At 43.0% G+C, this 24,434-nt stretch overlaps 1 protein-coding gene and 1 long non-coding RNA gene across 6 annotated transcripts in view; both read right to left on the bottom strand.

The window, feature by feature from the left end:
- The window catches only part of LOC119310942, a 6,827-nt gene extending 5,387 nt beyond the window's left edge, over positions 1 to 1,440 (bottom strand). Inside the window, exons 1-3 of one of the 5 annotated variants that reach the window (XR_005150811.1) lie at positions 1,021 to 1,440; positions 552 to 653; positions 374 to 459 (exon numbers count right to left, since the gene is read on the bottom strand). This is a non-coding gene — a long non-coding RNA (uncharacterized LOC119310942). Of the gene's footprint in view, positions 1 to 373; positions 460 to 551; positions 672 to 1,020 lie in introns of all 5 variants that reach the window. The other 4 variants (XR_005150808.1, XR_005150807.1, XR_005150809.1 and 1 more) reach the window with 4 other exon arrangements.
- Positions 1,441 to 4,153: 2,713 nt separating this feature from the next.
- On the bottom strand, positions 4,154 to 5,429 carry LOC119310941. The gene is made up of 3 exons (XM_037586563.1): positions 5,064 to 5,429; positions 4,824 to 4,961; positions 4,154 to 4,681 (listed from the first exon to the last, which is right to left on the bottom strand). Exons 2-3 carry the CDS (start codon positions 4,959 to 4,961, stop codon positions 4,304 to 4,306), a joined length of 516 nt encoding a protein of 171 aa, XP_037442460.1. The 5' UTR covers positions 5,064 to 5,429; the 3' UTR covers positions 4,154 to 4,303.
- Between the last annotated feature and the right edge of the window lie 19,005 nt (positions 5,430 to 24,434).

Raw genomic sequence — 24,434 nt, 5'->3', positions numbered from 1 at the left:
TGATACGGTTAGTCCTTAGTCCTACTGCACCATCTTTTCTACAAGCTTTTTTTCTTATTTCTTGCTTGTGATGCTTATACTTTTTCCATTTGTTGGTACAACAGCTAGAAGGACTGGAGGATTTATTCAAATATGCATCCAAGCACATGGAATTAAAATCTGATAAGTGGACTAATCGAGATGTTACAACATGGAAAAGAGAAGAATATATTAAGAGCAGTCTTCAAACGGATGGGTACGCCTCCTAATATAACTCAGAGCATTTATGCTTAACAGGGCACATTTGGTATGCTATTATGTTTATTTTATCACTGCATAGCATTCCTGAAGGACATTTCATCAACAGATCTGGTATGCCAATGCAATTCTTTACCTTATTGTATGCCAATGCAATTGACACAACACCTCTCATGACATCTGGCCTAAATAATGGAGCTCGAGGCGATAGATTTCATTGGGCTGCATATAGTATAGAAAATGTGTTACAATTTCTGGATTTGAGCAGCAAATATGTTACTACACACATGGAAAGAAGCAGATAGATGGCATACCTGTATGCGTTTCACTAACAATCTTCCACTACACTATATCCTCCATGCCAACATAGAGAAAGAGAAACATCTCACATATGAATGACAATGTGGCGAAGGCGCCTGTTGTGCATACAATGGCTAAAGCATCAGCAAAGGAAAGATGTCAAATTATGTAGTCACATGTATTTCTTATACAAACTATACAGATATCAACTTGGTTCCTAGAACTCTCAGTTACTTAGTGCCAGTAATAATGTGACATTACAACATGAGAATACCACACAAATCAAGCAACTGCCACAAAAAGCAACGACTCGACATCAATTATAGATAGCTGATAGTGACAAATTAAGCCACCCAGAATTCAAATCCACAAATCAATCATCTTTGTCACAGCATGGTTGCTTCAAAAATGTCACCTGACTAAATCCCCACTGATAACCGTAGGTGGCTAGGTGCACTAATAACATCTAATCGAACAACATACCTTCAGCAACCGAGCACGTATGCGAGCTGCGAACCCCTTCCCGGAGCGACTATGTGAGCCAAGCACGGGGGGCGATGATTGCGGCGGGCACGTCAACGCACTGAATCTCGGGCCAATTCGAGATGCCTCCTCCCACATCGTGTCCAGCAGCTCGCATCTCGATCTGCTCTGGGGCAGTACGATGGCGGCGGCAGAACCGATCTAGGGAAGATCCGTGGGGTTGGCGGCGAGGCAAGGCCGCGGTGGTGACAAGAGGCGGCGGGGAGAGGCCATCGTGGTGATAAGGGCCGGCGAGGCGAGGCCATCATGGGGATAAGAGCCGGCGGGGCGAGGCCGTGGTGGGGATAGGACGAGACGGGGAGATCCCGTGGTGGTGTGGGTGGGGGGAGGGGCGCTGGGCGACGGCGTGGCGGCAGAGGAGCCGGCTGGCGGAGATGGCTGGCGGAGAAAGCAAAGTGACGAGTGGAGAAAGAAAAATGAAGTGATGACTTCCTGTGTCTCACGGTCTCACAGTGGAGAAAGCGAAGTGCAACCGGTGCTCTTTCTTTTTATTTTACTTTTCAGCAGCTGCTTGTGTTTCTCTGGTTACTTGTCAACGCACGAGTGAAATCTGAATTAAATTTTATATAAACCCATTTGGTGAAGTAATAATTATATCGGTCCTCTAAAAAAATGATGCATTTATAAATTTATTTTTTATTGATAGCCTTTTTGTTCATTCGATTTATATAAAAAAATATGTGTTCACAAATTCAATTTTTCTATTCATAGCCCTTTTGCTCATTTCATTTATATTAGCGGCAAATGTTGTTAAATTCTTTTTTATCGACCGTCTCCCGTATGACTATGTGGTTCAATCATCATCATTTTATAATACTAATATTTTTTATTAATATCTTTGTTATTAATCATATCAATATTCCTATCATCCAGGTCATCTTGTGGTCTCTGGATGTTAAATTATATGGAGTACTTCACGGGAGATAGTTTGTCCGACACTCTCGAACAGGTATATCTTGCATCGTATCATGATACTAATTATTTCATATTGTGTCATTATTTGAAAACTAAGTCTTATTATTACTACTTCACTTTAGGTTTATATGACAGATTTTAGAACAAAATTAGCTATCATTTTAGTCGACTCGGAATTCAATGATGGCGATATAAGAAACCGAGACATGGATGATGATGAAACCAACACGGATCCCAACGATTGTATGATTGTCGAAAGACCTCCTAACAAACCGAGAGCATCTAACTCATAGTCACAAGTTGAGCTCATGTCGCAATCATTTATCCTTTCGCCGTTTGTCACTCCAACAAACGACGACTTAATAGATGAACTTTGCTTGTTCATCAGCATGGTTGATGATATCCCGTTGCTAGAGTAAGACACATTTTTTTCAGTTTATATTTATTTCTAATAAATTATTACTCTTGTATAATTATAATTGACATGAATTCCCATTACATAGGAGCGAATGGGTGAAAAGCTCTCAACCTTATCCTATTAGTTTAAACCCGACACAATTAAAAAACATATTAAAAAATTATGAGTACATGGATGCCGATTGTTTTAACATGGCTGTGAGGATACTAGCATGCCACGACGTGTAAGTTATTTTAATCACATTTTACATTTTGCCTCAATTCTACTAAAGTTTTCTTACATTATTGTAGTCCATGTCCCACTATGCACGAATCCCAAGTCATCATGACGGTATGGACATTGCTATGTTGGCACAACTGTTTGATAGCTGGCCTGACAGCAATGAGTATCATATCTCAGAATGTGATACGGTAAGATTTGAATTCAAAATTATTGTTTATTTAGTTTTAATGAATGATAATGATTGATGTATTTCTGAATGCATGCATCATTGTAGATTTTTATTGCCTTGTGATATTCTTGGGTTATTTTTATTGTTCGTCTTGGACCAACATAAAAAGTTTGTTTCTATTCTGGACCCGCTTTCAATACCTACTTTCGGAAAGCATATATTTGAAACTATGGCCAATGATCTAAACCTTGCACTCCAAGCTGCAAACCCTGCCTTCAAGGACGACATTTTAATATGGGGATACAAAGTTCCTAATGTTCCCACAAACTCATACCGGTAAGAATCTTGTCAATACATCACAATCTTAATTGATTCATTCAACTCGCATGTAACATTTCATACATGCAGTCCCTTGTCTGGTTATTTGGTTTTCAATTTAATGCACTCATGGCACGATGGGACGCTACATTTTCCGGTACCCAAGGTAAGTATTGCCACCATGCTCATTTCTACACACATTACTCATGTGTTTTTAATAACATTGTTATATAATGCATATGTAGGATGATTTTGAATTGAGGAAGCGATTTTTGGTTCATATTTTGAAGTATGAAGAGAATGAAGTTCTAAACAATATCCCAGTCTTAGAACGAACAATTATAGATCGTATCAAAAGATGGACCTTCCAGAGAGGATCATCATCAAATAATGATTACTAGATAATGTTGCTTAGTTGTTATTTTTAGTATTTTTGTAATAAGTTACAGTTACAATATATTTATGTGATCATTTATTTCTATGTGAAGACATGTGTTTTGGTCGTGTGTTACATGCTTGATTTTTTTCATTTTGTTTTTGGAATTTTGGGATCACAACATTTCAATAATGGAAGTCTTTCACCCGTCAAACAGGACCAATGACTTGATCTAAAATAAATTACTACTTTGAAATCATTGGCCGTGACACGCATTTAAATGTCCAAGTAAAAACATAAGACGGAGTTCATGTTTTTATTGTAGTAAGATTAGGATACATGCGTTGCACGTGCATGCTTACTAGTAAATATATAAACACCAACGCCACCCCGAGAGGTCGTGCGGTTGACCCAATTCTTGTCTAAACCTAGTTCTTACATGCTACATGACCATTATTCTAAATTTTGTTTAATAAAATAAATGTGTGCATCATGTGATGAGATTCCTACTTTGAACAAAAAAATTATTTTCCATTTTGTTTGACCATGATACCGCATCACAGCTTTTGTACCCAACTATAATCACTAGTCAACTAGTGCAACAGGTACAGCCAAGTACAAGACTTGTGCACTTAAAATACAAGCCTAATCGATCAGAACAAGAACAAAAGAAATGATGCAAATACCACTTATTCTTGCCGTGTAGAATCATGCGCGCACGCACACACAAGGTGCAAGAAAGAGAAATTACAATGGCAAGAACATGCACCTGGGTTAAAAGATCACCTTATTCCTGGCCTAAATTTTAAAGAGTATTGCACCGGCTGCAAGGCTTCACAACTTCTAACTCTACGGTAGATGGAACTTTCCCCAAAATGTGTCTTTCCACGGCCAAGAGTGCTTTGCGGGCTTCCATCCTCATATACTTGTTCATTCGAAGGCATATACCATTTTCACTTTTAGAACACAAAATTTCATCATCCCCAGAGGTGCTCAGTGTAAGGTACTCAAGCGACTTCACATTCTCAAGTATATGGCATGTTAGCTCAACCATGCTGTTTGCAGAACAGAAGCCAATGATATGCACATCCTTTATGTTCCTATGCATGTGGCCTGGCATCTGGATTAGATTATGAGAAGATTTTCCTAAAACTGATTCTTGCCTCACGCGATCTGGCTCTACCTACATTGGATAGATGGCAATGTCAATAACAACAGTGAAAAGACAAAACATATACTTGTATTAATGCTATATAACTTAGTAAAACTGCACATAGTTTTGCTAGGGGTGTATGTACAACTTCTACTACACTCTGTAGACTTACGGACAATACAAAAGTCTCCAAGGAAGGACACGCATCGAGTAAAGAAACCAGAGACAAATAATCATAGTCTGGGGTAAAAAACCCAATACATAGTCGTTGGAGGTGGAGAAATTTGCCAGGTACCACCAGTGTATCCATCTGCATAAAAAATGATTTAGATTAATTATCCCACTAAAGTACATGTTACTGCTTGTTGCGTAGTTCTGGTGTCTAATAATAATCCAAACTATAAGAATATACCGGATAATACGAAGATATTTCAAGAGCTTCAAGATTTGGCACCACGTCCAGAAGATCGGCACAAGCATGATGAACAACGTCCTGATCTGAAGCATCAATGTATAGGTTTTGCAATGAATCACCAAGTGATAGTCGTACTAGGGTACCACGATATCCAAAACTGTACAGATGAGGGGCTTTGCTCTTTATCACTTCCAGATTTCTACATTCCTCGACAACCAGGTGGCTAAGCTGCTGCAACAGGCTAGGTATCTCCAGGAAAAATAATTCATCGCAGGACCTGAGTGTCAGTTTCTCCAAAGCAATTGAACTGGAAAAAAGGCACCTTAACTCATTTTCTGTAATACGCACATAAAAAAATTTAGACTAGTCAGGCTTCTTAAGCGGCCAAGTGCAACCGTGGGACGGAGGGCACAATTGTTGAGATAAAGCTGCTGGATCGACTTGCCACTCCCATCTAAAAGTGAGCATGGAAAGTTGTACACAGTTGCATGTGATTTTTGAGATATCTTTCGACAAAGAGCCGCATGAGATTTTTCTCGACAAAGAGCTGCATGAGATACAATAAGCTGGAGGTCAAGTTCCTCAATCCCTGGTTTGACAGCAATATGAAGCCAACGATCGAGATCACAGGAGGTGTTGAAAAGGGGGAAATCACATATTTCAAGCTTGAGAGCCTTAACACCAATGCCTGAGTGGTTTTTTAGAATGTGGTCGGTTTTCCTTGCAAGATCCCTCGCTACTTCACATGGACATGACAATCCATCCATCCCGTCATCCAAACCCAGTGTTTCCCTAGTTAAGCTGAGATTGGGAAAACAACTCCAAGAACTTCTAAATGAATGAGACACGCAGGCAACACGCGCAGCATCTCGCAGAGGAAGCAGAGAATGTATATGATGCCAAATGTCCTGCATGAACAAGCATTGGTGAAAAGATCAACTTAGGGATTGTAAAGGCAAACAGTTGCTTCAATTTTGGAAAGGAAAAATAGGATCATATGCAATAACACTAACAATAAGGTAGTTATATCTGAACATTCAAATGTGCACAAGACCATAACAGCTTTAGCAGCTACAGTGAAAAACACAAACATATGCACCACAGTGGACTACGAAGCCAACAAAAGCACAGAGGTAGCACAATTACACGGGAAGAAGTTGAAGCAACTAGTACGGGGATAGCTATAGCTAGGAAAGTAGGAAGTCTAGTCCTTATGAAGAGATAATTTTATTTAGCTAGTATTGATCCACCAATTTGCGCAGCTAGAACCGTCACAGTGATATTTGACTTGTAATATAAGTAAGTTGCTAATTATCAGCATTTTTATGGCGAACCTCTAGAAGGGGTGGTCCTGAATATCTCGATTTTTTTATCAAGTCGAGAATTTTCATCATGTATGCAGGGTGAGTCCTTCCTTTTAGCCAGGGATGAAGTTACCAGTCCATCTGCGATACACGATGCATTGGTTAGAATTAAAAAGATGCCGATGGAAGAAAACTACAGGTATACTGCTCTTTTATTCTTCGGGGAAAACAAACTGTAAACGGCAGACACAATAAAATTTGTACAGATCGACCGCCGCCCAGCCCTCTTGGTAAGACATTGAACAGATTACAGATTAATAATGGCAAAAAAAGAAAAATAGAGCTTGGTTATAGGCTGTTGATGCAAAAAGAAACGTGCTGAACTAGATGTCATCAGGACATGAAGACACAACACATGGCAGAGATGAATAAACAGAGCGGCCGAGCTAGGGAGCTGAGAGTCGGGCGGCTTACTGCGGCCTTGAGTTGGCCGGCGACGCCGATCGCGCTGCATAGACATGAGCCGATTGAGTGCCGGCAACCCCATGGTACGGTGCGACGACGCCAGTCTCGAGAGCACAGATCAGGCGGAGCGATTCTCTTTCTTTCTCTCTCTCCCGGTCAGCTGCTCTATCTATTATTTTCAGTTTTGAGGCAGCAGGGCGAGCTTTATCTGAATTCGGATCCAAGAAAGAAGGGGAGGCGGAAGGGGGATCGATCGCGTCGGCACCGGCCGCGGAGGGGCAGCCTAACGAAACAAGACACGGGAGGAAGCCCGACTGACGGGACGTGACTCCACCACCGCACACACCGTATATTCTTTTGCGAGATAGACCCCATTATTCAGCGGACACGTCTACGGCTGCTCCCTAGCATTCTAGAGCAGCCGGCCAAAAAAGGAAAATTTGGTCTTTATTTTATAAAAAAGGTTTTTTTATTGTTTTTTTATTTCTAATGAAAAATTCACCTGATTCTTTTTTCTTCACGGTGTACTAAATGCCCGAACAACTATCACCTAGAATGCATGCTCTTGTGCATTTAATTCGTGGTTTTAAAAATTCAAAAAGGCATAACTTTCAATCCTCTCGTCAGAACTAAGATCCGTTTTCATCATTGGAATACTCGTGACGTGCTTTTTAAAATTAAATTCCACATGGCTATATTTTGATGAAATTTTTGTGTGTGCAACTTACTTTCCGTTTGATGCAACTATCTAGTAATCACTGTGCAACTACATGACAGTTGATATGCAACATTCTCCTTATGAATGTGCAGTTTTCACACGTGCGAACAGATGTGAACGCATTTTATTCGGGGTTTTGGTTTTTCTAAAAGAACTCATAACTCTTGAGTCGAACATCAAAATTAAGATCTGCTTTCACCATTGGAACCCGCACAACATGCTCTTTGAAACTAGATCCCACATGAGTATGTTTCAGAAAAAAAATATGTGCAATTCAATCTCTGTTAGGGCAACTACCTAGTAGTCGATGTGCAACTATCTAAAGAGTCAATGTGTAACTTTGCCCCTACTCATGGACGTGCAGTTGTCAGTGATGGCACCTCCCCTAGCCTACCCCCTAACAATAAGATGTGCAACTTCTGTTGCGTAGGTCAACTGCCTAGTAGTTGATGTGCAACTTTCCCTTGCCCGTGGATGTGTGGATTTCACTATTTGCTGCCTCGGTCAGCTATCTAATAGTGGATGTGCAACTTTGGATTCTTCCCCGATCAACTGCCTAACAGTGATGTGCAACTGTCCCTGTACCCCATGAATGTGTAGTTTTCCCTGCTAGCACCCCGTCCGAACCACCCCTACTAGCGAGATGTGCAACTTTAGTGCCCCATCTATATCACTAGTAGAAAACAGGGCTTTGGTCCAAGCAGGCAAGCCCATTAATCCTGGTTCACTCATGAACCGGGACCAATGAGGGCATAGGTCCCGGTTCATGCGGCCAGGGCACGGGCCGGGCCTCGGGGGCCATTGGTCCCGGTTCGTCTGAGACCATTGGTCCCGGTACCAGACACAAACCGGGACCAATGGGTCTTGCTCCTGGCCCACCACCTTTAGTCCCGGTTGATGACTGGAACTGGGACCAAAGGTGTGTTTTTTTGCCCAAACAAAACTAAAACAAAACTATAATAATCTACAGTAGCAAAAAGAATCAACTAAAAAGCTTTAATAAAACTCTAATAGGAAAAGGAATCAACTAAAAAGAATCAATAAAAAATAAAATTTATGCAACTTAAATTATATAAAATTTATGCAACTAAAAAGAATCATTTGTAGCGCTTTTCAATTTCAGGGTCATTTACCTCAACAATATCAGTGAATGCATGAAAAATAACAAATGAAGTCAGAAAGGGTTGAAAATTGCTAATGTGGCTTTGAATGGTGCATTTTGAACACACAAAGAGTCTGGAGTTCAAATAAGTTCAAAAAAAATTAAAATCCATTTGTAACAGATGAGTTTTCGTCCGAAACCCTGATACTTCGAAAGAGATTGTCCGTTTTATAAACGAAATGCATCCAGTTTTTGCCGTAACCCTCTCAACTTTTTAGCGCATGCTATGTGGGTGAAATGATGATACCATGCCAACTTTCAACATTTTTAGAGATCCTTTGTAGTGCTTTTCAATTTCAGGCTCATTTAGCTCAAAAATATCAGTGAATGCATGAAAAATAACAAATGAAATCAGAAAGGGTTGAAAATTGCTAATGTGGCTTTGAATGGTGCATTTTGAACCACTGTTCAAGAAATCTTCCGATTCAGCGATTTATCGTTCGATTTATCGCTACTCTTGGGGTGACCGATAAGATTATGCCTTATCTTCACCATTTATCGTTTGAGCCGATTTATCGCTATGACAAGCAATTTATCATGAATCTCCGATAAATCAGGCCTATTCATAGCACTATGTTTGCCAAAACTATGTTTATTTGCGTTTTGTGGACCTTGTTACACAATATGTACTGTTGTCCTATTTTGTTCGTCATTATACAAGGATTCAAAGGCTAGGAATCAAGGTAACACATCTATCAATATTGTTTTGGTGTTGAATATAGCATATTTTAGTGTTGGGAACCTGAGAATTGCAAAAAATGGTCGATTAATAGTCGATCGATAATATCGATTAATCGACCGATTTCCGATTAATCTCTAATCCATAGTTGTCCAAGACGATAACGATAAGCGATATCCTCAACATTGTTTTGAATACACAAAGAGTCTGGAGTTCAAATAAGTTCAAAAAAATGAATTCTCTTTGTAACACATGAGTTTTCGTCCGAAAGTCTGATACTTCGAAAGAGATTGTCCGTTTTGTACACGAAGTGCGTCTAGTTTTTGCCGTAACCCTCTCAATTTTTTAGCACATGCTATGTGGGTGAAATGATGATATCATGCCAACTTTCAACCTTTTCAGAGATCATTTGTAGTGTTTTCCAATTTCAAGGTCATTTAGTTCAAAGAGTGAACTAATATAAAAAAGAAATGAACTAATAGCAAAAAGAGAACTAATAGCTAAAAGAATGAATTAAAAATAATCAATTAAAATATTCTATTATGATCAACTAAAACAAAACTATAATATTCTTCAATAGCAAAAAGAAAATCAACTAAAAAACTTTTATAAAACTCTAATAGCAAAAGGAATCAACTAAAAAGTTTTTATAAACCTCTAGTATTTTCTAAACTAAAATTATATAAAATTTATGCAACTAAAGTTATCAAAATATTTTCTGTTCAAAACATTATAAGCAAAAATAAAATAAAATAAATAAGTACAAACAAAATAAAATAAATAAGTAGACAAAATAAAATAAATAAGTAGAAACAAGATAAAATAAATAAGTAGAAACAAAATAAACTTTAATAAATAAGTAGAAACAAAATAAAATAAAATAGCAACAGTAAGTATTTTGTTGTAAGTAGAAACAAAATAAAATAGATAAAACAACAAAGAAAACAAAAAAGTGCCACCTACTGGGTCACCACGGCCTGAATACGACTAGAAACTCAATTATGGGCTAGGATTCAGGCTTGCAACAGGCCCAGTAGGCCACAGGCACACAGTGACAAGTTAGGCCCGAAAGTTTGCAATTGAGAGGAGCTCGAGAGGGTGGACGCAGCAGCGCTTATAAACCGCTCTCGAGCTCCCTCAGCTAGCGAGGTGGTACTAAACTTTTGACGCGGGCAACACAAGGCCTTTGGTCCCGGTTGGTGGTACCAACCGGGACTAAAGGGTGGCATTGGTCCCGGTTGGTGCCGCGAACCGGTACCAATGCCCCCCTTTGGTCCCGGTTCGTGCCACCTACCGGGACCAATGGTCTGTGCTTCCCGCCCTTTCGGCTGCTGAAAAGAGGACTTTGGTCCCAGTTAGTGCTACATACCGGGACCAAAGGTGTTCATTGGTCCCGGTTCGTGCAAAAAACCGGGTCTAAAGCTTTATGTATATAAGGAACACTTGTGAAAATTTTGGTTTTCATCTTGCAGTTTGCCCCCGACAACACACACGGACCTCCTTGACGCCGCCAGGCTGCCGGACGCCATAGTCGTCGCCCCCGCCCCGGAGCCCATGCCGACGCTGTTCGTCGCCCACACCGTCGCCGTCCGCCGCCCATGTCGTCGCCGTCCCCCCTGCCCCTGCCCCCGCGCGCCCCGGATCCTGCATGCCAACACCGTCCGCCGCCCCCACCGTCGCCGTCGTCGATGCCCCCGCCGTCGCCCTCGCCGGCCGTACTCGGTGTGAGCCGTCGCCGCCCCGGCTCTTTTTTTTTCATTTTTTCATATATTTATTTTTTCCATGTATATATACTAGTAATTTGTACATATTATTATGTATAGTCACAATACTAAATCATTAAATTATAGAGCACCTATGTTTTTGTAAAATTTTCATATATGTATTTTCTATTTGAACATTTCTTTAAAAAACCAAGAAATACTACTTTATTTGAACATTCTCTGGTTTAGGTTAGTGCATTAGATGTTAGGTTAGTGTGCATTTTAGGTTAGTTGAATTCGATGTTTTTTAGTAAGTGTTTAATAGAAATAGTTAGAAAAATAATAGAACTAGTTAAACTAGTTTATTTTTAGTAAGTACTACTTTATTTTATTTATATTATGTAAGTGCTTAGTTGAACTAGTTGATTTAATAAAACTAGCTTATTTTACTATAGAAGGAGTTTAATTTTAGTAAGAAAATTAATAGCTTATAGGATTTTTGTTTTTGCCCAAGTGGTCGGTCATGTTTGCAGGTTATACCTCCGAGTGGCCTATGTTTTGCCGAAGTGTTGATTAGTTTCCGTTCCGGCAAATTTCAGGCGCTCGATATGTACTTTTTTAGAAAGATAATTAAACGATATTTCGGGTTGACTTTAAGTCTGTCGAGGCTCCGCCATATATGAGAGGACAAAGAATCCCGACTGTTGTCATGGGGGTCGTGTCTCCTTCTTCTCCTTGTGCTAGACCTTTGTTATGCACTAGGGGAAGGAGGAGTAACGACCATCACCGACGGTAGCAAATGTCAAAGAGGAATCAGTGAGGGAGAGTCTCCATCATATATGAGAGGACGAAGAATCCCGACTGTTGTCATGTGGGTAGCTTCTCCTTCGTTCTCGTGTGCTAGACAATTTGGTGTAATGCACTCAAGAACGAAAGGGGGAGCTACCATCACCGACGGTCGAATATATACACCACGTGAGCTGAGAGTTTTCAAGAAAAGACTCGACAGACCAATAGTCAACCCGTGATGAGTAATAATTTAGTTTTTGTAGTACATATATTTAATTGTACAAGTTTAATCTTTGAATTATGAACATAGGAAATGTCATACTCGAACGACGAAAGTCTCCCAGGGGAGTGCGACTGGTGCAACGACGACCGAGGTGTGTGCGACAGGCCTCACCTGGACGAAGATCGGCGCTTTAGCATTAAGCTCCAGGAGACCTTCGATGTTGAAATGGTACGCAACGACGACAAGTGTTTTTTCGTAATTAAGCACAACTTCAACTATTTCAACGTGTAATTTTCATGTTTTACAATTTGACTAGCTTATCCCATGCCATGCAAGACGCTATGTCTTGGAGAGGATGGGTTTTGAAGAGAATGAAAGTTTTGAAACAAAGAAAATTCACCTAAGGACCCATCATGGTATGGATTTTGTAGTAAATCTATACAATTCTCAGAGCGTAACCCATTTTGATTGCCCAAATTGGGAAGCACTTTGCAAGATGTATGATTTCTATGAGGATATGCTTGTCACCATGGATCTTGGTGATCCTGAAATCGAGCAAGACAATATGGACATTTGGGTCCTTGTTGATACGCTTCCAATTCTACTGCTATGTGAGTTTCTCAAACATAGTTATGAACTAATTTATAATGTTTATTTCAAAATAGTTGACAACTTATTTCCATTGACAGCTTATTTCCATTGACAGCTTATTTTCATTCTTCAAACAATGTGCGGAAGATGGTAGACAAAAGCCACTACACCGATGGCTCTGAATTAACTTATCAGGAGAAAAATCATCTGATCGCATTTTGTACTGACCTTGAGAATTACTATACCTATTATCATACTCCACCAAATTATGGTCAATACGTGCCACTAGTGCACGTGTTGAACCACGATAACTTCCATGGAGATGCCCTGGTAAGATTTTTTACTATTACGACATCCGTGCATCTTTTGCATACTTATAAAGCTAGTACATCATTGCTAACTACAGAGTTATTACTATGTTTTTCAACAGAAAATCCCGATGGATTGTGTGCCTCATTTGATGTATCAAAAGGGTCGCCTTGATGTTTTGAACATACAACCAGGTCATCCTACGAATCTCACCTGTCCATATCGGATTTCCAAAACCGATGAACACATGGTAATCAAAGAATGAAAAAAATGTATGGACAGTCGTAAGGAGGTTCTTCGGAGCAAAAGGAAGCAAAGCGCAATAACTGGAGACAGGATGATCTCCATTCTCCATAATGGAGAGTCAGGGCCTATATTGTTTTATGCTATTTTACCTTAAAGAGGGTATTTTGGTCCTACCTAATACTCATGATCATGTTATTAGGGTTGGTTTGATGACTATGAGGATGATGATTGTATGACTTGTTATTAATAACGAGTAGAAGTTGTATGATGATGATTAGTAGGACTTGTTATTATGATGATGCATGATGCGAGCGTGAAGATCTATTATATATCAGTGGGTGAAATGAACATGGATTGGATTAAAGTGAAGGCAACATGTGGTGCATGTCGAAAGTAGTACTAATCCAAACTTGATCAAGTTTGGATTAGTACTACTTTCGACATGCACCACATGTTGCCTTCACTTCAATCTAAGCCATGTTTAGGCATAGCAGTAGCGCTGGTAAACCAAGCACGGAGATAAGATAGGACACCTTCTCTCTATTAGCTACCTAACACCCTAAATTAACCCCCCAAACCCCCTAAACCCACCCCATTTCGAAAAAAACAAAAACCTCAGCTCCTGCTAGCTACTGACACGTGGACGCTTATTGGTCCCGATTTGTGCTACAAACCGGGACCAAAGGCCCCCCTGCCTGGGCTCGCCACAGCGGCCACGTGGAGGCCCATTTGTCCTAGTTCATGGGCGAAGCGGGACTAAAGGTTTTGGGCTTTACTACCGCCCCTTTAGTCCCGGTTGCCGAACCGGGACAAATGGGCCTTATGAACCGGGACAAATGGGCCTTTTTCTACTAGTGTACACATCTTTTTAGTGCCCCCATGGATGTGTAGTTTTCGCCATCCAACTCTCCTTGCAAGTGAGATGTGCAACTTCGCCTATTGTCCCAGCCAACTACCTAGCAAACTATGTGCAACTCTATATGTTGCTCCCACCAACTAAAACTACACATTCACAAGTTGAAAGAGGAAGGAGTTGCACATCGACCACTAGGTAGTTGGGTGGAATAACAGACTAAGTTGCAAATATTGCTGGCGGGGTGGGAGGGAGAGGTTGTGCATGAAAAATTACACATCCACAATAATAGGGGGAGTGCACATCGAGTACTAGGTAGTTAGTTGGGGCAGTAGACTACTTACACATCACAAAAGTTGGTTGTCATGGTTGTTAGGTTGCAACATCATAGGAAGTTGGATCATCGAGCTCTAAAAAACAATTTAAAAAAATTGCACCATGCAGTACTAAAGTTGCACTATATAGCATCAAAGTTGGCATTGAAAGTATTTCATCAAAATATACCCATACATATCTAGTTTGAAAGATATTGTCATAAGGATTCCAACGATGAAAACGGATCTGGATTCGGACACACACTTCAAAAGATATGACTTTTTAAAAATTTAAAAACCCGAAATAAATGCACGTACATCTGTTTTCTGTAAATCAAAGTGACTAGTGTGGATGCATTTAATGCCATAGCATACATGCGTAAAGGACAAAAAATTTACACATGCATGCGCTGTGAGGGCGGGCGCTCGGTTCAGCCAACGAGCCCGCGGATGATTAGTTATTTGCGTTGTTCAGCGAGTACGTCCTGGGGTGGGCTCCGCAGGGTGGATACATATATATACACGAATCGTGTGAGGATAGGGTAGGAAGGAACAAATGACTAAGTTGTGTTGTAATTTGAACTCACTATGTGGGAGGTTGGGTGGAACACCAAGCTTCCTTTCGATTTCATCCATGAATCTCCGTCTCCAACCTTTTCGATTTCGTCCATGAATCTCCATTTTCAAGCTTGGCTACGGTTCGGGTAGAGGAAGAGTAGCTCGTCCCTAACACCTGGTATCAGATACAGTTCAATATCCTAGATCTTCCCTCACACCACCACCGCACGTGCTTTCGAGCTCGCTGGTGAGAACCGGCCATGGAGGCACTGTCGTTGGAGTCTAAGGCGTTGTACGATCTATTTCGCACCGACATCACCACCAACGCCGACTCCTGCGTCTACGCAAGCCAGGACTGCATCCTCAAGTGCGTGCAGAAGATGCTCGACAACACACACATTAGGGTGCAAATCTAAGTAGTTCCTTGCTCAATGTGGTGCTGATTGATGGGTCCTTGACGTCGAGGATTGATGCGGTGCATGAGGATCTCGGTGTCGACATCGCACAACTATGTCTCGCCGAGGACAAGGGTCCTCGCACGGAGCCGCAGCGTTCCCATGGCGCCTTCTCCTCTCACGCGGATGATGCGCCATCAGGTACGGCCGACCAGTTGCAAGCTAATGGTCGCAATGACAAGGATCAACACCCGAGGCCGTCCAATTTATACGTGCCTCCGCATGTTCCAAGTGTGCATAACCGATTATCGCTGCCTATTACTCTCGTTGTTCATCCCCAGTCTGAACCGGAGCCGTTGTTATCTGCACCTTGTGTTGAATTGCCCCGATTCGATGGTAGTCATCCTCGTTTGTGGAAATCACAATGTGAGATTAATTTGCTCTTGTGGGGTACCCTGGCTCATTTTTGTATTAAGTATGCTTCCTCTTAGTTTGAGGGGGGCAACAGCTCGTTGGCTCGAATCTGTTCAACGTCGTGCTCCTTGTGCAACCTGGAGTGATTTTTGTCAATTATTGCATACACGCTTTGGCCAGAATGAGCATCAGGCTTTGATCCGTATATTCTTCCATATATTACTCAACTTACTTCGATTATTGATTATCTAGAGTACTTTTCTGAATTGTGTGATCAATTAACTGCTTATGAGTCTTCTCTAGATCCATTGCACTATGTCACTCGTTTCTAGGAAGGTCTGAAACTTGATATTCCTCGTTCCATGGCGATGCAGAAACCTAAGGATTTGGACGCTGCTTAAGAGTTGGCCCTGCTCCATGAGGAACTGAGTGAGCTCTGTCCTCCTTCTCCTATGCAATCATTTCCTAAGAAGAGATTCTCTGGCACTCCAGCAACTGTTGCTAAATCATCTGTTGCCGACAATTCAACTATTCATGTTCCTACAAAGCATGCTCCTCCTAATGATAAATGGGCAACACTTAGAGCATTTCGTAAATCCAAAGGATTATGTTTCATTTGTGGTGGGGAGGGGGGAATGGTCTCGAGACCATCAGTACAAAAGTTCTGTCCAGTTGCATTTTGTGCAGGAACTCATAGATCATTTGGACTCTAGTTCCACTGACTCCAGTGTTGCAGATAGCTATGTTTCTTATGAGCATGTTGAAGGAAATATGCCCTAGAGTAAATAATAAAGTTGTTATTTATATTTCCTTATATCTTTATAAATGTTTATTATTCATGCTAGAATTGTATTAACCGAAAACTTAGTACATGTGTGAATACATAGACAAAACAGTGTCCCTAGTATGCCTCTACTTGACTAGCTCGTTAATCAAAGATGGTTATGTTTCCTGACCATAGACATGTGTTGTCATTTGATCAACGTGATCACATCATTAGAGAATGATGTGATGGACAAGACCCATCCGTTAGCTTAGCATTATGATCATTGAGTTTTATTGCTATTCTTTCTTCATGACTTATACATGTTCCTCTGACTATGAGATTATGCAACTCCCGAATACCGGAGGAACACCTTGTGTGCTATCAAATGTCACAACTTAACTGGGTGATTATAAAGATGCTCTACAGGTGTCTCCGAAGATGTTTGTTGGGTTGGCATAGATCGAGATTAGGACTTGTCACTCCGTGTATTGGAGAGGTATCTCTGGGCCCTCTCGGTAATGCTCATCACTATAAGCCTTGCAAGCAATGTGATTAATGAGTTAGTTACGGAATAATACATTACAGAACGAGTAAATATACTTGCCAGTAACGAGATTGAACTAGGTATGATGATACCGGCGATCGTATCTTGTTCAAGTAACATACCGATGACAAAGGGAATAACGTATGTTGTTATGCGGTTTGACCGATAAAGATCTTCGTAGAATATGTAGGAGCCAATATGATCATCCAGGTTCCCCTATTGGTTATTGACCGGAGATGTGTCTCGGTCATGTCTACATAGTTCTTTAACCCGTAGGGTCCGCACGCTTAACGTTCGACGACGATTTGTATTATGAGTTATGTGTTTTGATGTACCTAAGGTTGTTCGGTGTCCCGGATGTGATCACAAACATGATGAGGAGTCTCAAAATGGTCGAGACATAAAGATTGATATATTGGACCATGTTATTCGGACACCGGAAGTGTTCAGGATAGTTTCGGATAAAACCGGAGTGCCGGAGGGTTACCGGACCCCCCCGGGAAGTTATGGGCCTTAGTGGGCCTTATGGGAGAGAGAGGGCCGTAGCCAAGAGGTGCCCCCCCAAGGGGAGTCCTAATAGGACTAGGGGAGGGGGTGCGGCCCCTCTTTCCCTCTCCCTCTCCCTCTCCTTCCTTCTTCTCCTTCTTGGACTAGGAAAGGGGGAACCTATTCCTACTTGGAGTAGGATTCCCCCCCTTGGGTGCTCCCCTTGTGGCCGGACGGCCTCCTCCTCCCCTCCTTTATATACGGTGGAGGGGGGCACCCCATAGACACACAAGTTGATCTTTAGCCGTGTGCGGTGCCCCCTCCACAGTTTTCTACCTCAGTCATATTGTTGTAGTACTTAGGCGAAGCCCTGCATCAGTAACTTCATCATCATCGTCACTACACCATCGTGCTGACGAAACTCTCCCTCGGCCGCAACTGGATCAAGAGTTCGAGGGACGTCACCGAGCTAAACATGTGCAGATCGCAGAGGTGTCGTGCGTTCGGTACTTGATCGGTTGGATCGTGAAGGCGTTCAACTACATCAACCGCGTTACTAAACGCTTCCATTTTCGGTCTATGAGGGTACATGGACACACTCTCCCCGCTCGTTGCTATGCTTCTCCTAGATAGATCTTGCGTGATCATATGATTTTTTTTGAAATACTACGTTCCCCAACAGTGGCATCTGAGCCAGGTCTATGCGTAGATGTTATATGCACGAGTAGAACACAAAGAGTTGTGGGCGATAATAGTCATACTACTTACCAGCATGTCATACTTTGATTCGGCGGTATTGTTGGATGAAGTGGCCCAGACCGACATTACATGACCGCTTTCATGAGACTGGTTCTACCGCCATGCTTCGCACACAGGTGGCTAGTGGGTGTCTGTTTCTCCAACTTTAGTTGAATCGAGTGTGACTACGCCCGGTCCTTGTTGAAGGTTAAAACAACACACTTGACGAAAAATCGTTGTGGTTTTAATGCATAGGTAAGAATGGTTCTTGCTAGAAGCCCGTAGCAGCCACGTAAAATTTGCAACAACAAAGTAGAGGATGTCTAACTTGTTTTTGCAGGGCTTATTGTGATGTGATATGGTCAATATGTGATGATATATAATTTGTTGTATGAGATGATCATGTTTTGTAACAGTTATCGGCAACTGGCAGGAGCCATATGGTTGTTGCTTTATTGTATGAAATGCAATCGCCATGTAAATGCTTTACTTTATCTCTAAGCGGTAGCGATAGTCGTAGAAGCAATAGTTGGCGAGACGACAATGATGCTTCGATGGAGATCAAGGTGTCAAGCTGGTGACCATGGTGATCATGACGGTGCTTTGGATATGGAGATCAAAGGCACAAGATGATGATGGCCATACCATATCACTTATTTGATTGCATGTGATGTTTATCTTTTTATGCATCTTATTTTGCTTAGTACGACGGTAGCATTATAAGATGATATCTCACTAAATTTCAAGGTACAGGTGTTCCCCCTGAGTATGCACCGTTGCGACAGTTCGTCGTGCCAAGACACCACGTGATGATCAAGTGTGATAAGCTCTACGTTCACATACAACGGGTGCAAGCCAGTTTTGCACACGCAGAATCCTCGGGTTAAACTTGATGAGCCTAGCATATGCAGATATGGCCTCAGAACACTGAGACCAAAAGGTCGAGCGTGAATCATATAGTAGATATGATCAACATAGTGATGTTCACCATCGAAAAATACTCCATCTCACGTGATGACCGGACATGGTTTAGTTGATATGGATCACGTGATCACTTAGATGATGTGACGCCCCCGATTTAATTGTACACTAATCATGCACGCAAACGTGTATGATCAAGATCAGGGACTCATGGGAAGATATCACAACACAACTCTAAAACATAAATAAGTCATACAAGCATCATAATACAAGCCAGGGGCCTCGAGGGCTCGAATACAAGTGCTCGATCATAGACAAGTCAGCGGAAGCAACAATATCTGAGTACAGACATAAGTTAAACAAGTTGCCATAAGATGGCTAGCACAAACTGGGATACAGATCGAAAGAGGCACATGCCTCCTGCCTGGGATCCTCCTAAACTACTCCTGGTCATCGTCAGCGGCCTGCATGTAGTAGTAGGCACCTCCGGTGTAGTAGGAGTCGTCATCGACGATGGCGCCTGACTCCTGGGCTCCAGCATCTGGTTGCGACAACCAGGAAGAAAGGAAAGGGGGGAAAGGGGGGAGAAAAGCAACCGTGAGTACTCATCCAAAGTACTCGCAAGCAAGGATCTACACTACATATGCAAGGGTATATGTGTAAAGAGGCAATATCGGTGGACTGAACTGCAGAATGCCAGAATAAGAGGGGATAGCTAGTCCTATCGAAGACTACGCTTCTGGCAGCCTCCATCTTGCAGCATGTAGAAGAGAGTAGATTGAAGTCCTCCAAGTAGCATCGCATAGCATAATCCTACCCGGCGATCCTCCCCTCGTCGCCCTGTGGAAAAGCGATCACCGGGTTGTCTGTGGAACTTGTCTAGGTGTGTTTTATTAAGTATCCAATTCTAGTTGTCATAAGGTCAAGGTACAACTCCGGATCGTCCTTTTATCGAGGGACACGACTATTCGAATAGATAAACTTCCCTGCAGGGGTGCGCCACATAACCCAACACGCTCGATCCCATTTGGACGGACACACTTTCCTGGGTCATGCCCGGCCTCGGAAGATCAACACGTCGCAGCCCCACCAAGGCACAACAGAGAGGTCAGCACGCCGGTCTAAATCCTATGGCGCAGGGGTCTGGGCCCATCGCCCATTGCACACCTGCACGTTGCGAGGGCGGCCGGAAGCAGACCTAGCCTCCCTAATACAAGAGCAGGCGTTCCAGTCCAATCCGGCGCGCGCCGCTCCGTCGCTGACATCAAGAAGGCTTTGGCTGATACCACGACGTCGAGTGCCCATAACTGTTCCCGCGTAGTTGGTTAGTGCGTATAGGCCAGTGGCCAGACTCAGATCAAATACCAAGATCTCGTTAAGCGTGTTATTATGAAGTAACTGCAGACGCCGACCAGGGCCAGGCCCACCTCTCGCCTAGGTGGTCTCAACCTGCCATGTCGCTCCGCCACATAGTAATAGTCGGGGGCCGTCGGGAACCCAGGCCCACCCCTACCGGGATGGAGCCACCTGTCCTTCCAGCCCCCACATCGGAATCACTTGCGGGTACTCAACAAGCTGGCCCGACTTTAGTCACCATCTGTATAGTATGTATATATGTATAGTATATACCCGTGATCAACTCCCGAGTGATTACGACACGATAGTATAGCATGGCAGACTGACAAGAATGTAGGGCCAAAGATGATAAACTAGCATCCTATACTAAGCATTTAGGATTGCGGATAAGGTATCAATAACTGTAGCAACAATGACAGGCTATGCAACATAATAGGATCAATCGGAACAGTAACATGCTATACTACTCTAATGCAAGCAGTAGAGAGAAGAATAGGCGATATCTGGTGATCAGGGGGGGCGCTTGCCTGGTTGCTCTGGCAAGAAGGAGGGGTCGTCAACACCATAGTCGATCGAGGCAGCAGCGGCGTCGGTCTCGTAGTCTACCGAAGAGAAGAAGAGGAAGAAACAATAAATATAATGCAAACATAAGCATGACGATGCATGACATGAAAACGAACGGTGCTAGGCGTGCCCTAACACGGTAGGAGGCGATACCAGCAAAGGGGGGAAATATCCGGAAAAGTATCCCCGGTGTTTTGCGTTTCGGACAAATGAACTAGAGGGGAAAAGTTGCGTGTTCGCTATGCTAAGGATGTGTGGCAGATGAACGAGCTACATAACTGGATAAGTCTCGTCGTTCTGAGCAACTTTCATGTACAAAGTTTTTCCACCCGAGCTACGGTTTATTTTATATTAATTTTCTAAGTTTAAATGATTTTCTGATATTCTCTAGAATATTTTTAATTCGGATTTAAATGGGACAATGGCTATTGGTACCCAGAAGTGTACCCAGCCAGTGCATGGCAGGTAGGGTCAGTTGACTTGGTCAACTGCCCAGTCAGCACTGACTAGTCAAAGTGAACAGTGAAGGTGGGGCCTACTTGTCATGGACTTAGCTGTTCTTAATCTAGGTTTGCATTTTAATATAACAGTTGGTCCCACATGCCATCTACTACTAGACTAACTTAGCACTAATTAATACTAACCAAACCTAGTAGTACTAATCTACGCAGGGGCCGGCCATTAGTGGACAGAGCCCAGCCGGCCACACACGGCCATGTACAGGGGGTGGCGGCCATGGCCAAGAATGGCAGCAGCAACAAATACGCAGCAGCAGTAGGTAGTAGCAATACGCAGCGGCAGAAGCATTAGCTAGCAGCAGCACATAGCAGCAGCAACAAATACGCAGCAGCAACATAGCTGCCAAGAATGGCAGCAGCAACAAATACGCAGCAGCAGTAGGTAGTAGCAATACGCAGCGGCAGAAGCATTAGCTAGCAGCAGCACGTAGCAGCAGCAAGCAGAGCAGCAGCGAGCAACGCTGGGAGCAGCAGCGCAGAGCCCCGGTAACGTAGGAGCAGCAGCAGCAGCCATGAGCAGCAACAAGCAGCAGCAAAGGGAGGGCAGCAGTACTGCTAGGAGCAGCAGCACGCACGGTTCGGCGCGGAGCTTGGCCCGAGCGCGGCGAACGGTGGCGAGGGCACGAGCACGCGGGCGCGGGTCTGCGGCATGGCCAGGCGCGACGGGAGCGGGAGTGCGTGTGAGTAGGGAGCGGAGCTCCAGTTACAGTGGCCAAGAATGGGGCAACTGCTGCGGGGAAAAACGACCATCGCGCCGGCCGACTCCGGTCACGGCGGTTCTACGACCTAGAGGATGTGTGCGCAGTTGGAAAGAGGGGAGGGGGCGAGCGGAGCTCACCGGGGAGGCACAGGAGGGCTCGGCGGACTCGGGGCCGCGTTGGCCACGGCGAATCGGGCGGAGGAGGCCATCGATGCGGAGGACGAAGACGGGAGATGGCGGCCTTGAAGCACATCCGGGGGTCGCGATCTTCGGCTTGGAGACGAGTAGGAGACCGGCGATGCTCCTGGGCATGGAGGGGCGGCGAGAGGATCTCGGTGGCATGGTGAGCGGCGACGGCGCTCTCTGTCGCAGGCGGTTTGGAGAGGAACGGATCAAAGGGAGGACGATTTGGCGATTTAGGGTTCGTCCATCGGGAAACATCCAGAGGAGCCGCGGGATGGCCGGCGCGTGGCCATCCTGACCACGGACACACGCGCTGCGTCCACCTCGCCCGTGGTGAACAGGAGGTTGAAGAAGGTTATAGTGGTGGGTTGGGCCGGTTCCTGTAGCGAGGAGGCCAAAGTGCACAGTAGCACTTTGCCTTTTTCTTTTTCTCTTTAATTTTTTTGCTTTTCTTTTTATTTGTTTTGTTTTCTATTTACTTTGAATATTATATCGGTCTTATAATATATGAGACTTGGCCCATAATTAGTAATGCAATATTAGACACTGCCACAAAAGTTGTGGTGGTTATTCAAAATAGTTTGTATTTTTATAAAATTTAAAAGGCATTTATTTAGTTGTTTTACCCACTGTTTTAATTACTTAAGTGCACTTAAATCTTTTATAAAAATGTGGTTTCTCCATCATAATTACCTATGCACTATTTGGCACAAACCGAACAATTTAGTTTTAATATTTGAAAATGTTATTGTTTGACTTGAATTCAGATTTAATTTGAATCGGTTTTAAACTAACGCGAGTTTATCGGCAGTAACCGATGTGACGTGGCATCATTAGCAGAGGTTCACTGTAGCTTAATTACCCGGGTGTCACAATTCTCCTCCACTACAAGAAATCTCGTCCCGAGATTTAAGAGGGGGAGTAAGGGGGGAGGGATTGGGTTACGGAAAATCTAATGGATCTTCTCGGTCTTGGTTGCTCTTCTCGAAGAGGTCCATCCAATATATTGATGCCTTCATACTTCTGCTTCAAGTCAAAATGATGAAGTCGCCATCCTTCCCTCGGGATCTTCATTGCACATACAAAAAGGATAAGCGGTAACTTCAGAAGAACGGACCTCTACAAGGTTTCTATCTGGTAGATAACGTCAACGAAGATGGCGGAAAGTAACTCTCGAATTGAAACTTAGAAAATTTCGAGAGGAAAGTAACAAGGTACAATAAGGAGTTTCAAGCGGCCAGGCAATCGTTCGATGCCTATTCAGAAGGTGAAAGGGTTTCAGGGCAACGAGAATAAGTACTGTGTCTAATAACAGAATTGATGATCTCTTAGAAAGTAGCTCGTGAATTTCATACGAGGCCACATGCGAGGAACAACCTTTAGAACAGGGGGGTGTACAGGAGAGTTAGGTTTCGATCATGTGGAACTATGGGTTATGGGCCCACTATGTGGATTAAAAGTAGGAAGGTGGTGACGATTTGCACGGTCATGTAAGCAAGGCATGTCAGAGGTTAGCCTGTCAGTTATATGTCAGTAACAACATTGGTACCAAGGGCGAGGGACAAAGAGAATCATTTTCCTGCTCATCGAAATGAGGCGGACCAATAGGCAAAGTTCTCGTCCATCGATGGTTACCAGAATGTCATCAACAATAATAAGAGGGTCTTACTGACAGAGTTGTACACTGAGGTGTTTGCACAAGCAGGGAATTATTACTGCTTATCTTTACCTAATAATAAAGAGAATTGGGTTTCTGTCGTACGTCGTCGCATGCGATTTTGCATAAAAGTCACTCGGTTTATATGAAACTAATCCGCAATCCTTGTTTTAATAGGTCTCTATATAACGTTTCAATTTTGCAAAAAAAAA

Source organism: Triticum dicoccoides, chromosome 5B (genome assembly GCF_002162155.2).
Source record: "Triticum dicoccoides isolate Atlit2015 ecotype Zavitan chromosome 5B, WEW_v2.0, whole genome shotgun sequence".
Classification (NCBI taxonomy): Eukaryota; Viridiplantae; Streptophyta; class Magnoliopsida; order Poales; family Poaceae; genus Triticum; species Triticum dicoccoides.
The sequence above is the reverse complement of the archived record's forward strand: the minus strand, read 5'-3'. Positions and strand labels throughout refer to the sequence as shown.